Source organism: Bos mutus, chromosome 14 (assembly GCF_027580195.1).
Source record: "Bos mutus isolate GX-2022 chromosome 14, NWIPB_WYAK_1.1, whole genome shotgun sequence".
Taxonomy (NCBI): Eukaryota; Metazoa; Chordata; class Mammalia; order Artiodactyla; family Bovidae; genus Bos; species Bos mutus.
Genome location: NC_091630.1, coordinates 77,138,298 through 77,152,540, shown reverse-complemented (window position 1 = coordinate 77,152,540; position 14,243 = coordinate 77,138,298). Strand labels below are relative to the sequence as shown.

Sequence of the window (14,243 nt, the reverse complement as noted above, 5' to 3'; positions counted from 1 at the left end):
AAAATTTTACATAATTGTATTAGTTTTGCCAAATATCAAAATGAATCCGCCACAGGTATACACGTGTTCCCCATCCTGAACCCTCCTCCTCCTCCCTCCCCATACCATCCCTCTGGGTCGCCCCAGTGCACTAGCCCCAAGCATCCAGTATCGTGCATCGAACCTGGACTGGCAACTCGTTTCTTACATGATATTTTACATGTTTCAATGCCATTCTCCCAAATCTTCCCACCCTCTCCCTCTCCCACAGAGTCCATAAGACTGTTCTATACATCAGTGTCTCTTTTGCTGTCTCGTACACCAGGTTATTGTTACCATCTTGATAAATTCCATATATATGCGTTAGTATACTGTATTGGTGTTTTTCTTTCTGGCTTACTTCACTCTGTATAATAGGCTCCAGTTTCATCCACCTCATTAGAACTGATTCAAATGTATTCTTTTTAATGGCTGAGTAATACTCCATTGTGTATATGTACCACAGCTTTCTTATCCATTCATCTGCTGATGGACATCTAGGTTGCTTCCATGTGCTGGCTATTATAAACAGTGCTGCAATGAACATTGGGGTACACGTGTCTCTTTCCCTTCTGGTTTCCTCAGTGTGTATGCCCAGCAGTGGGATTGCTGGATCATAAGGCAGTTCTATTTCCAGTTTTTTAAGGAATCTCCACACTGTTCTCCATAGTGGCTGTACTAGTTTGCATTCCCACCAACAGTGTAAGAGGGTTCCCTTTTCTCCACACCCTCTCCAGCATTTATTATTTGTAGACTTTTGGATCGCAGCCATTCTGACTGGTGTGAAATGGTACCTCATAGTGGTTTTGATTTGCATTTCTCTGATAATGAGTGATGTTGAGCATCTTTTCATGTGTTATCAAGACAGTATGATACTGGCACAAAGACAGAAATATTGATCAATGGAATAAAATAGAAAGCCCAGAGATAAATCCACACACATATGGACACCTTATCTTTGACAAAGGAGGCAAGAATATACAATGGATTAAAGACAATCTCTTTAACAAGTGGTGCTGGGAAATCTGGTCAACCACTTGTAAAAGAATGAAACTAGACCACTTTCTAACACCATTCACAAAAATGAACTCAAAATGGATTAAAGATCTAAACGTAAGACCAGAAACTATAAAACTCCTAGAGGAGAACATAGGCAAAACACTCTCCGACATACATCACAGCAGGATCCTCTATGACCCACCTCCCAGAATATTGGAAATAAAAGCAAAAATAAACAAATGGGACCTAATTAACCTTAAAAGCTTCTGCACATCAAAGGAAACTATTAGCAAGGTGAAAAGACAGCCTTCAGAATGGGAGAAAATAATAGCAAATGAAGCAACCGACAAACAACTAATCTCAAAAATATATAAGCAACTCCTACAGTTCAACTCCAGAAAAATAAACGACCCAATCAAAAAATGGGCCAAAGAACTAAATAGACATTTCTCCAAAGAAGACATACAGATGGCTAACAAACAAATGTATTTCCTTTTATTGGAGATGGGCAGATGAAAATTCTGAAAATTATGTAGAGTCATTTTTAGTGGGCATACAGCAGCGTAATTAGAGGTGTGTTTCTAATGGGGTAGGAGAAAGGAGCTGGCAGAAATTGTCAGTAGGCATTATCACATTAATTCTTGCTATATAATCAGTGAGAACGCTGAAACAGAGAAATTAACAAATTTCCTGAGAGCACATAGCTAGTAAATACCAGAGCCAAATCTCATACCCATGTCTGACTGACTCTAATCTTTCCACTTATCTTTGCATAAAATAATACTCTTGATTTTTCTCCTTTGGCCTTTCTGGAAATAAATTTTACCTCATATAATTTGCCTCTTTTAAAATTTTTTGAATGATTCCTTCAATTAAGTATTAATATAAATTCCTGGTGGCTAATGATGCTCTGAATTTATTTCTAACTGGTAAAGCAATGGAGCATGGAAATTGACTTTCACTATAGAGAGTGGAAATTGGCTCTTGATTTTAAGAAATATTAGAATAAGAGCATCATTATCAAGGGACATGAAACACTCTGGTGCCCATCATACATGAAATAAAATCTGACCTTTTTCAGCTTAATCTTATAGAGGATTTTTTTTCTTACTGTAATATGACATCAGATTTGTCAAAATAAAATTGAATTTCAGTTCAGTTCAGTCACTCAGTCGTGTCCAACTCTTTGCAACCCCATGAATCGCAGCACGCCCGGCCTCCCTGTCCATCACCAACTCCCGGAGTTCACTCAGACTCACATCCATCAAGTCAGTGATGCCATCCAGCCATCTCATCCTCTGTCATCCTCCTGCCTTCTCCTCCTGCCCCCAATCCCTCCCAGCATCAGAGTCTTTTCCAGTGGGTCAACTCTTCGCATGAAGTGGCCAAAGTACTGGAGTTTCACCTTGAGCATCATTCCTTCCAAAGAAATCCCAGGGCTGATCTCCTTCAGAATGGACTGGTTGGATCTCCTTGCAGTCCAACAGACTCTCAAGAGTCTTCTCCAACACCACAGTTCAAAAGCATCAATTCTTCAGCGCTCAGCCTTCTTCACAGTCCAACTCTCACATCCATACATGACCACTGGAAAAACCATAGCCTTGACTAGACGAACCTTTGTTGGCAAAGTAATGTCTCTGCTTTTGAATATGCTATGTAGGTTGGTCATAACTTTCCTTCCAAGGAGTAAGCGTCTTTTAATTTCATGGCTGCAGTCACCATCTGCAGTGATTTTGGAGCCCAGAAAAATAAAGTCTGACACTGTTTCCACTGTTTCCCCATCTATTTCCCATGAAGTGATGGGACCGAATGCCGTGATCTTCGTTTTCTGAATGTTGAGCTTTAAGCCAACTTTTTCACTCTTCCTCTTTCACCTTCATCAAGAGGCTTTTGAGTTCCTCTTCACTTTCTGCCATAAGGGTGGTGTTATCTGCAAATCTGAGGTTATTGATATTTCTCCCGGCAATCTTGATTCCAGCTTGTGCTTCCTCCAGCCCAGCGTTTCTCATGATGTATTCTGCATATAATTTAAATAAGCAGGGTGACAATATACAGCCTTGACATACTCCTTTTCCTATTTGGAACCAGTTTGTTGTTCCATGTCCAGTTCTAACTGTTGCTTCCTGACTTGCATATAGGTTTCTCAAGAGGCAGGTCAGGTGGTCTGGTATTCCCATCTCTTTCAGAATTTTCCAGTTTATTGTGATCCACACAGTCAAAGGCTTTGAATTTACTAAGCAATTTTTAAACACCTATTATATACAAGACACTTTGAGACATTTAAACGTTGATAAGGCATGCTGAGGAATTTACAGTTTGACAGTGTTGTCAGAGTATCTTTGGTCCCCTGGAGTCCCAGGGGAAACTCTTTCAAGAGATCCTCAAGTCCAGAAGTATTTTCTGCATAACACTAGGACATAGTTTGCTTCTCTGCTGCATGTACTAACATGAATGAAGGCAGTGGCCTCAAACTCATCTGGTGGTCATCGCATTCTTTGATGCCACATACTCCCAGTTATTTAGAGGATCTGCAGAAGTCAGTGGAGCAGTATTCCAGATGACCATTGCACGATGTTACAGAACCATGCATGAGTAGAACTCTATTCAAAGTGTAAAACAGACCAGTAGATGTTACTATAACCAATTGTAAAAAGTTCATTAATAAAGTTTCAGATTCCATATTGCAACTAACTTTACCACTTGTCAAATTTTATTGTAGAAGAAATAGCTACAATTCTGTGAAAAGGCTATTGAATTACTCTTTCCCAACATATCAGTACATGCTTGTGTGAGTTTAGTTTTTCTTTATTTTCAACCAAAATAACATATTGCAACGCATTGAATGTTTGCAGATAGAATCCAGCTGCCTTCTATTAAGTCAGACATTAAAGGGATTTGCAAAAATATAAAACAGCGCCATTCTCTTCACTAAATTTTCACTTTAGAAAATATGGTTATTTTTTCATTAAACAAATCTTTATGTTAACGTACAGTGGTTTGAGTTTTTGATGAATTTAATGAATATTTTTAAAGTCTCATTTTTATATTATAATACAGAAATTATCAAGTGATATAACACATAAAGGAGTCTTGAAACCAGAAAGTTTGAGAACTGCTGGACAGATTTGCCGCCTGCAGGCCAAATTTGGGTGGAAGCGTTATTTTCAGAAATTGAATTTGAATAAAGCCCTGAGATAGATGTTCAGCTTGCCCAAGTCTGTTTTTCTTACCTCTTTTACTGACCTAATTTAAAACATTTGTTTCGTGCCTGGCCTCTGGCACATTTAAGCTTGTGACCCTGGGCCAGTGAACACTAGAGATGTGATTGTAATTCTGTATTACATTCATTCAGAAGAAGTACATAAAGTCTACAACTTTGTTAGCCTGACACAATTTCAGAGGGAAAAAAAAAAAGACCTATTTCCTTTTTACATGCTACTTCCCCTTTTTTAAACTAGCTAATTTTGTACCTGAAGAGCAGCTTTGTTTTAAGAACCTTGAACAGAGTGTGTTTTGCCTTATGAAATTGTTGACTCACTGGGTTGTTAAAGTAGACCATCAATAACTAAACCATTAATTAGCCTTCTTTCAAATTGTTAAGCAAATAGACACAGTTAGTATATCAGTAGTATCAAAAAGACAGACCTCTTATTGTTTTATAATCTTTGACCAGACCACACATCATTTTAAGATAAAAACAATCCCTTTTCAAATTATGGAAGATAAAAAAAAAAAAAACAAATTATGGAAGATAAATGGAAAAGACTAAACCAATATGGTTCCACTTGACCATATCTAGATTTCAGTCATGCCATTCATTATCAGATTTAGCAGACTTTTTATTTAGTACCTCATATGTGCAAAGGCATGATTATAAATAAAATAATCGTTCTTCAGGAAGGGCCTTGAGGTTGCTTGACTTGTAGGAAGTTGTGCTTCTGCTTATTTTGGTAAGAGGGACAAAGATAGTCTATGAAAAAGGGTTTTGTGCAGTGTAATTTTGAAGTTTTTTGTGTGCGCTTTCTGGCCTCAACTAAGACATTTCAGGGATGTTACACTTTTGCTTTTTTCCATAAACAAGTAGTCCTGTAAATTACCCTTATTTTTTATGCATAGATCATTTGTTCTTAGGATCATTGGCAATGTTCTATAAAATTCTGTATTCCTTTTAATGTTTTGTTTTTTTTAACATTTATATAGATACCAGTGGAATGGAAGAACAGGAAAAGGAAAAGAGGCGTCTAGTGATAGAGAAATTCCAGAAAGCACCTTTTGAAGAAATAGCAGCACAGTGTGAATCCAAAGTAAGTGAGCACATAGTGGAGGCGGTGGGGTGGAGTTTGATTTTTGTTGGAGCTTTTCATGGTAACTGATGGGTAAACTCTAAGATTTAGGCAGGTCAATAGAATCCACAAGGGAGTAGATGGAATAGGGACAGAAAACTGAAGATGTAGCTATGAAGCCTTAAATAATGTCTTTGTGCAGTATGAGCTGATTGAAATAGCAGATCCCAAATTAAATGTTAATGATTTTTGTTGCTTTGAAATTTTTTTTGCAGTGGTTTTCAGTGGTTTTGCTGTAGGTGTTTTGTTCTGTGTGTATATCAATTTGTTTTTACTAGTGAGACTAGGAAAGGAATGAAGAGAAACTTTACATTAAATTTCAGTGTATGAGACAGATAAAATCAAAACAGTAAACATTCTGTACCATCAGCTTAACAGTTACAGTTATGCTTTGTCCTTTAAATCACTTGTGTTCTTACATATGGACATTGCGAAAGTAATAGATCCATTGTTAACATTTGTTTTTTCTCCTTGTAGGCAAATTTGCTTCACGATAGACTTGCTCAAATATTGGAACTCACCATACGGTAAGGGTTTTGGTACTACAAGATGAATAAAACAACAAATAAAAACTATTAGACCCCTATAAATTTCTAGCTTTTAAGTAATTCTGCTTTTCATTTAGAGTAAACCCAAGATCATATAGATATCTTTGTCTTAGTAGTTTTTCTGTTTACTGGATAGTCTGGTACCGTTTCTTAAAGTTTTCTAGCTTTCCTTTTTAGATTACTTAATTCCTTTAAAATGGTTCTATAAAGACAGGCTTCCCTGATGGTTCAGTCAGTAAAGACTCTGCCTGCAATGCAGGAGACCTCAGTTCAATCCCTAGGTCGGAAAGATCCCCTGGAGAAGGAAATGGCAACCCACTCCAGTATTCTTGCCTGGAAAATCACATGGACAGAGGAGCTTGGCAGGCCACAGTCCATGGGTCACAAAGAATCGAACACGACTTAGCAATTAACCACCTTATGGACATTTGAATAATTGGAAGACTCTTATTCTAGTGATATGCTTAACAAGGTAGTTTCTCAGATTTAATCATTTTGACGTACAGAAACTACTGTTTTGTATAGTTCAACCTCATCATTCTTCTAGGGCCATAACAATTCTGCCTCTGCAGATGGCTCACTTGAATTATCAAACATAAATTGAATTTTCCTAGGTTATGTCTATTTGAGTCCTGTTATTAGTTATAGTTGGTCCTCCATATCCACAGGTTCTGCATATTCAAATTCAACCAACAGTGGTCAGAAATATTTAGGGGGAAAAAAAATTGCAGAAAGTTCCAAAAAACCAAAGCTTGAATTTGCTGCATGCTGACAACTACTCCATAACATTTACATTGTATTAGATGTTATAAATAATCTAGACATGATGTAAACTGCCAGGGAAGATATGTTGTATAGGTCCCATGCCAGTACTGCTCCACTTTATATAAGGGACTTGAGCACCCAAGGATTTTGCTGTCTGTGGGTGGTCCTGAAACCAAACCCCTGTGTACACCATTGAGCAATTGTATTTTATGCTCTGCAAACATAAGGTATCCAACATGGGTTATTCTGTGTCTGTTGTGAAGTGATGAAGCACATCAGAGAGGGAGGGAAAACTCCAGGTTCCATCTGAAGAATGAATTTGTGCATATTATTAGGTTGACTCCAGTGTGGAGACTGCTCTGTGTGCTTCTGAGATTTTTTTTTTCCTACATCTTTTATATTTTCAGCTTGATTGAATCAGTTTTGCATCAAACTTTGTATCCTATAAATAGAATAAACAGGTAGATGCTCAGTTGACTTGCTTTTTTTCCCCCAGCCTTTTTACTGCCTTCCTATGCAAGGCACCTTTTCGTCAGTGTAACATCTCATTCCAGGCATTAACCACCATGCCACCCCCTACTAAGCTGCGAATCACTCATTTATAAAAGTTCAGAACAGAGAATCAGACTAAACTGTGCAGTATGCTGTATTCCTTAGATTCAGTGAAAATTGCTAGGTGTGGGCACTTATACACAGCCTATAAGTTTAGTGCTTCTCTGTGTATAGGAAGGTACAAGGATCTGGGCTCATTGAAATTGTTCCTGGAATATGCACCTTGGCTGTGGGGCCAGTGTCTAATTAATAGAATGCTTCCCATTTCTCCCCATCCTGAATCCCCCTTAGGGCGTACCATTGTGGGAAATGGCAGTGGCTGATGGCTTGACCTTGTAGGATGCGAATGGCAGGCAACATTCCCTGTGTACAGAATCTTTGTTGCCTGTTAGTTCTAATAATAAATACCTACCTGCTTTGTATCTATTGTTTTTGCTAATCCTCACCACAGTCCTGAAAAGTTAGGTAGATGCTGTGTTTTTTTATTTTCCAGGTAAAGACACTGAGGCTTAGAGAAGTAAAGTAACTTGCAGAAGTTTATCCAGCTAGTGAGTGGAAATAATCGAAATTCAAATTTATAACGCATGTTCTTGACAAGAAATATTGCTAGCGACCTCTATGTTACATTTAATCCCACTATCATAACTATGTGGGTGTAGTATTTTAGAATAAGTATTATGACTAACTTTTTCATTGGTACTGCAACTACTACTAATAATTTGCATTTATTAAACCTTATTGCTACTAGTTATTTATTGAAAACTTGTGGTATTCTGGGCACTCTGCTGAGTGCATTCTTTTATTTAGTATTTACATCACATTTTAAAAATATGTAGTGATTATTTTTACTTTACAAATGTAGAAACAGATTCATGTAGATGTTTGGTAATTATCCAAGGTCACCTGGTTAGGAAGTAGTAGTTCTGGGTAGTTTACATGATACAGAGAAATGAAACAGACTTCTTAGTGTATCTTCAGGGTTTTCAGTTTCTATCTGATATATTTCCTCTTGTTAATTTTCCACACTGTAACTGCCAGATAGGCTTCCCTGGTGGCTCAGTGGTAAAGAATCCACCTGCTGATGCAGGAGACACGCGATCGATCCCTGGGTTGGGAAGATCCCCTGGAGAAGGAAATGACAACCCACTCCAATATTCTTGCCTGGGAAATCCCAGAGGAGCCTGGCGGGCTACAGGCCATGGGCTCCCAAAGAGTCAGACATGACTTGGCAACTAAACAGAGCAGTCAACTACCAGACAGAGAAGAGAGTTTGTATTCTTGAGAAAAGAAACAAAATAAGCAATGAAACAAAATAAGCAGTGTTATACCTCAGTTTCCACTGTTCCTTCATTCATTTTGACCTTATGGAAAAAAAATTACAAGAAATGCAAAGGAGCAAGAAAATACAGTAAGAATAAGTAGCCCCACAGATCAGTTATTGGAATTAGTAGATAATGATCTTAAAAGAACACACACATATCAAAGAATTTAAAGGAAAAACATAATGTATATTTTAGGAGAGAACTGGAAACTCTGAAAAAGAACCAAATTGTAGTTCAAGAACTGGGTGATACAGTATCTGAAAAAAGAAAAAATGTCATTGGATGAACTTAATAGTATATTGAACATTATAGAAGAGTCTGCATGTATTGCTCATAGTATAAAATGGTACAAATACTCTGCAAAACTTTTGAAGAAGTTTCAGTGTCTTATGAAGTTAAATATATACCTGCTTAATCCTATAATCCCATTTCTCAGTATTTACCCAGAGAAATTAGAATGTTTTAGCAGCTTTTTTCATAGTTACGAGACATCCATGAGCAGGAGAATGGAGAGACAGTAGACAAATAGTGGTGCTCTTGATGCAGTGAAATATTATTCAGCAGTGAAATATTATTATTCAGCAGTGAAAAGGAACACATTTGGGGGGTAAACTTAAAAACTGCATCAAGCAAAACAAATCAGACATAAGAGTGTGTCTTGTATTGACCCTTTTTGTGGCTATATGGACCCTTCATATGAAATTCAAGAATAAGGGACACCAATCTTCAGTGACAGAGATCAGAACACAGTCAGTGTTGGAGGTGTGTGAGCATGTGGAGTAAGGAGAAATTGATTGAAGACACCAAGGAACTTTTTTGAATGATGAAAAGTGTCATCTTTATGATAGAGATAAGAATTAAGTAACTAATTGAGGAAAAGCATTTGTATCATATGACAAATGATCATTTCCGAAATTGATAAGAGAAAACTATGTGAGTAGAAATACAGGCAGTAGACTCAAATAGGGAATTCATTTTAAAAGAAACACAAAATGAATACTAAGTATGTACCATTAGTAGTAACCCAAAATGTGAAAATAAGAATGAATTCCCTTTTGGCTACCAGAGTGCCAAAGATGAGAACAAGAGAGAACGATTATACCCAGTATTTATAGTGGTGAAAGAGGATGGTGCAGCCAGATGTTCAAAGAATGAATTGTGGGGATCCTGACAGTGTGTACCCATCTCAAAATTGTGAATCTACTTTGGTCCAAAAACTCTATGTGTAAGACAATAAACCAAGAAGACAGGATAAAATTATGTATATGTAAGAATAGACCTGTCAGCCTTATTTATAATAATGAAGAATGGAAATGAATGTACAGTCTGCCCATGGAAATAAATTAATCATAATATATGTATATATTGAAATACCATGCTGTCGTCATCAAAAAACAAAGCAAGCTTATATGAATGGATATGATGTAATCCCATTGTTAAAATTATATATACCGTATTCAGAGGAGAATGTCTAGTTTAGAACTTAAAAACAGCTTAGTTCCACTGTGATCTATACCCCATGCCACCTTGCAGCTGGCCTGCAGCTCCGTCACACTGACCCCTGTGACGGCAGAGCCTTACCCTGCTGTTGGCAGGTAGTGATGGGGATGCTGTGTGAAGTGAACAGCTTTTCCACACACCTGCTGACAGTGCCTGGTTCTTCTCTTACAGCCCTCCTCCCAGCCCATCGGGAACACTGACCATTACTTCTGGGCACGCCCAATACCAGTCTGTCCCAGTCTACGAGATGAAGTTTCCAGATCTGTGTGTGTACTGAGTGGCTCATGAAGACCTCAGCAGAAAGCATAAAAACTAGGGCCAAGCTGACTTCAGGGTTTACTTTACTGAAAATTATGATGGAATTTATCTTTAACCAAATGTTTGGCATACCAGGTTAGAAATTTTGTAGCTATATGATTTATAGAGTACTTCTGAAGATGGGTTTATGCCATGTTAATTTTTTATTTTTAGGTTCCTATTGGCTTTTAAAATTGAACATATATTGGTGTCACATTAATTCATTGTTAAATAGTATATTTAAAGCCTTTCACAAACATATAATTAAAAAGTTAAGCCTTCCAGAGTTGAAGATGTATGAAGTGTCTAGTGTATTTCTTAGACATCTACGCAACTGCTTAAAATTAGAACTGCTTTTGTTTTTCTTTGTCTGCAAAAGCAAAAACATACAAATACATTAATCGTGGGGCTGCAGAACTGTCCTGTGGCTTTTTGTCCCCATGTTTTGGATGTTGTGATTGGCATCCTTTTGTTCATTCACTTCAACAATATGTGACTGTCATTCCTCAACTTGTCTATGGTCATGACATCTACTGAGTAATAGTCCTAGAACATGACCCCAAAATCCCCATATGTCTAAGTGTCTAGTTCTTGTAATACTGTGTTTTCTGCCAAAAGTTGACCATTCTACTTGAGAGTCTTAGAACTTACCCTTGGAGTACCAAACTGTGCAATATTTTTTACATCATAAGATGTATTTAGTTTACAGACTATACTTTGAAATTACAGTAGTATTTTTGCTGTGGCTCCATTAATTAAATGAGCTATATATTTAGTATAGGAAAAAAAGACATTTAAAACAGCTACTAGTTCACCTGTGAAGAGTGTGTACATTTTAATTTCTCTTGAGAGCACATTAATTTACATTTTTATATGGTGCATTGTTTTAAATCCTCATAGTCAAAAAAAATGCCCCAAATGGAGTTTTAGTTTGTAAGATTTGAACTGTAGCTTGTATGCATCTCTGTTTAGGATTCATGATATTACATTTGAAAAGAGTGCCTATGGGTTTAGCCGTTAAGTGTGCTAAAAGATCGCCGGTTTAAGCTTGTGTTGATTTAATAAGCTACCAGGATTACATGTGCTGACAAACACATAGTGTTTTCTTAAAATTATGTACATTTTAGTGAATTCCATCACATGGCAAAAATGAGCAACTTTCTTTGCAGCTCTTATAAAGTTATTTTAGGACATTTTTATAAAATAGTCTGTTTATAATTCTACCTTTTCAGGTTTTTGATTCCTTTTTACATCAAACAGTATACATATCACAGATTATGACCCAAAAAACAATTGAGTTTTAGCTTTAGCATTTGTTTAAAAAATCGTAGTAAAGAATGACATGTGTTTAGGATTATTTGGGCGCTTTCAGTAGAAACAAGATGGAACAAGTATACTCTAAATTTTTTTGAATATTTAAACAAAAGTATAGCATCTTGAAACATCTTGCAAAAGATTCTAGTCTTTGAAACCTGTCAAGCATCCATGGTGGTTTATTCAGTGTAGAGAAACAAGACTTTGTTTTCCAAATAATAATGCAGTCACCACTGGGCTTAAATGGCTCCATTGCAGCTGTCACTATAACTTTAGATCTTGACCAGGCAAAAACGTTTCAGCATTTAATAGGCCAGTGTTTATGTTTTCCTTTATTTTTCCTTTTTTCTTTTGTATTTTTAAAGAAAGATATTAACTTCTGATTGTGCAAAAATCTAAGCAGGGGGACATGCAAAAACAATCATCATCCACTTGGATGTCATTTTATAGATTAACACTGTGTGCTTTTGTATGAAAAGTATATATAATTTAATAGTATAAGAAAAGGAGATATATATTCATTTGCACTCATGCAAAACAAACTTTGCTGGACACAATTTCACGTTTCTCTGTGATTTAAAAATGCATGTATAGCATGTGAAGGAAAACCATCTCAGTTAATGTTTATCACACTTTTCTTGTGGTCTGTTTGTAAACAGTTGATTTGGGGTTGGGGGAGGGTTTTCTTGTTGTAGTTGTTTTTAAATCACAGTAGACTTCTGTATATGCTAGATTACTGAACTGGTCTCATTAACGATTCGTAAGAAATATGAATTCGTGTCCTTGGCTTGCTATCCCTTCCAGGAGATGGCGGGAGATGGTGCAGGTCATAGGTATGCGTGCTATTTTAGTATAGCCGGTTTGGGTACTAAACGTTAGGATGTATTGAAGTTCACTGTACTGCTATATTTTTGTAGATATTTAAAACTCAATAAAAACTGTTCATTGTTCTCTCTCTGCTGTACACTGTTGCTTATATCATTCATTTTTTTCCTTGACATTGAATAGTTAACATCTAAATGTTCCTTCTGTACTTGTATTGTCTGCTTATATAGAGTCATTGGAATTAACCTGAATACACACACACACACACACACACACACACACACTCTTCCTTAATACTTCTGAATACATTTTCTTTAAGAATCTTAATTCTGTACTTTACCAGCAGTTGACTTCCTCACAATATTTTTCTTCTGCCTGTCTGAAAAGGGGGGGACTAATTTGTTTTATTTGTGCCAATATATGTACTAAATGTAATGAATTGAGTTTTTTGTAATGTAAAAATTCACTGCAATTCATATGTAAGCAATAAAAAAAAATTAATAACTTCTGTATAATAGCCATTCTTATAATAGCTATCACATTTATTAAACTAATCCACTGTTTGGATTCTATTAAGAATGAAGCGCGTTAGTAAAAATCAAGTTGCCAGATGGAGTCATCCTCACGTATGCAGGAAGAATCAGCTCCGTAGCTGCGGATGTGATCAGATATGGCTGAGATGAAGCTCTCAGCATGTGCCCGGAGAGCACTGTCGCCGTGTCTGCATCAGTCTTCGTGTTTGTATTTCCAGCCCCACCCCTCTGCTGTATAACCCCACAAAGCCTTCCTCTCAAAAAGCATAGGTCTAGTACCGTCCGCCACCTGGCCCACTCTCCTGCCACCCGTGGAGCTGTGCGCCACAGCCTGTGGGCTTCAGGGTCTTCCTGAGGGGTGCGGTGCAGCAGCAGGGAGCCCAGGCTCTGGGTTCAGATCCCACACTGCCACTTCCTAGCCGAGTGGCCTTCAGGAAGTAGCTCAGCTTTGAGCTCTGAAGTCTGTAAAATGCAGCTCTTAGGTTCTGCCCCTCAGAGGTTATCTGTTGAGGGGTAAGTGAATCACTTAGAAGAGGTTTGTCGTGTCATGCCTGCGTGGCACAGAGTAGGCACTCAGTCTGTTTATCATGAATGATCCTTGCATTCGCTATGCAGAGGGTCTTATTTGCTATTCAGGGATAAACTGATCTGAAATAAAAAGGAACTATTTGTAGGAATCAAGCCCCGGAAAAGGCAATAGGGTAACTGAACCCAGAGCAGAGGAGACATGGAGGGATTGACTTTTGATATGAATAAGGAACCCTGTTTTTCATCATAACAAGAAGGAAGACAAAGACGACCAATAATTCTGTAGCTTTGGTGGCAGGAAGATCAGGGCATTCCCACTGGAAAACTTCCATTTTCTCAACAGTATTAGGTGAGGCCCTTGTTAAGACAACTGGCCATATGCCTTGAGTTCCTGCATGTCTTGTGAACCAAGACACTAACCACCTTTATTCTGGACTACCTGTCTAAAGTTGTATACAGCATACAGACTTGGAACACAGAGATGGCAGGCACCCATCCGGCGATCTCCCTGGAAGGCAGGAAAGGATATCAACCGTCGGCTTGGCACCGCGACCTTTTGATTTCCTAAGGTTTTCAACCCTGTTGACTCCAGGATAGTCCACACCATGAGAAGCTCACGAGCATGAACTAACTCCAAAGGCTCTGCTTTCCCACCTGAGGAGCAGGCAGGGACCCTGCACCATGTCACCACAGGCCACA

General features: G+C 37.7%; 1 protein-coding gene across 3 annotated transcripts in view; it reads left to right on the top strand.

Annotated features, from left to right (window-relative positions):
- The window catches only part of EFR3A (EFR3 homolog A), a 93,159-nt gene extending 80,168 nt beyond the window's left edge, over positions 1 to 12,991 (top strand). For 2 of the 3 annotated variants that reach the window (XM_070382773.1, XM_070382774.1), the window contains exons 21-23: positions 5,218 to 5,321; positions 5,838 to 5,887; positions 10,219 to 12,991. In XM_070382773.1, coding sequence (XP_070238874.1) covers positions 5,218 to 5,321; positions 5,838 to 5,887; positions 10,219 to 10,324 — 260 coding nt within the window. In that variant the 3' untranslated portion in view covers positions 10,325 to 12,991. Of the gene's footprint in view, positions 1 to 5,217; positions 5,322 to 5,837; positions 5,888 to 10,218 lie in introns of those variants that run through there. The other variant, XR_011466827.1, reaches the window with a different exon arrangement.
- The last annotated feature ends 1,252 nt before the right edge of the window (positions 12,992 to 14,243 follow it).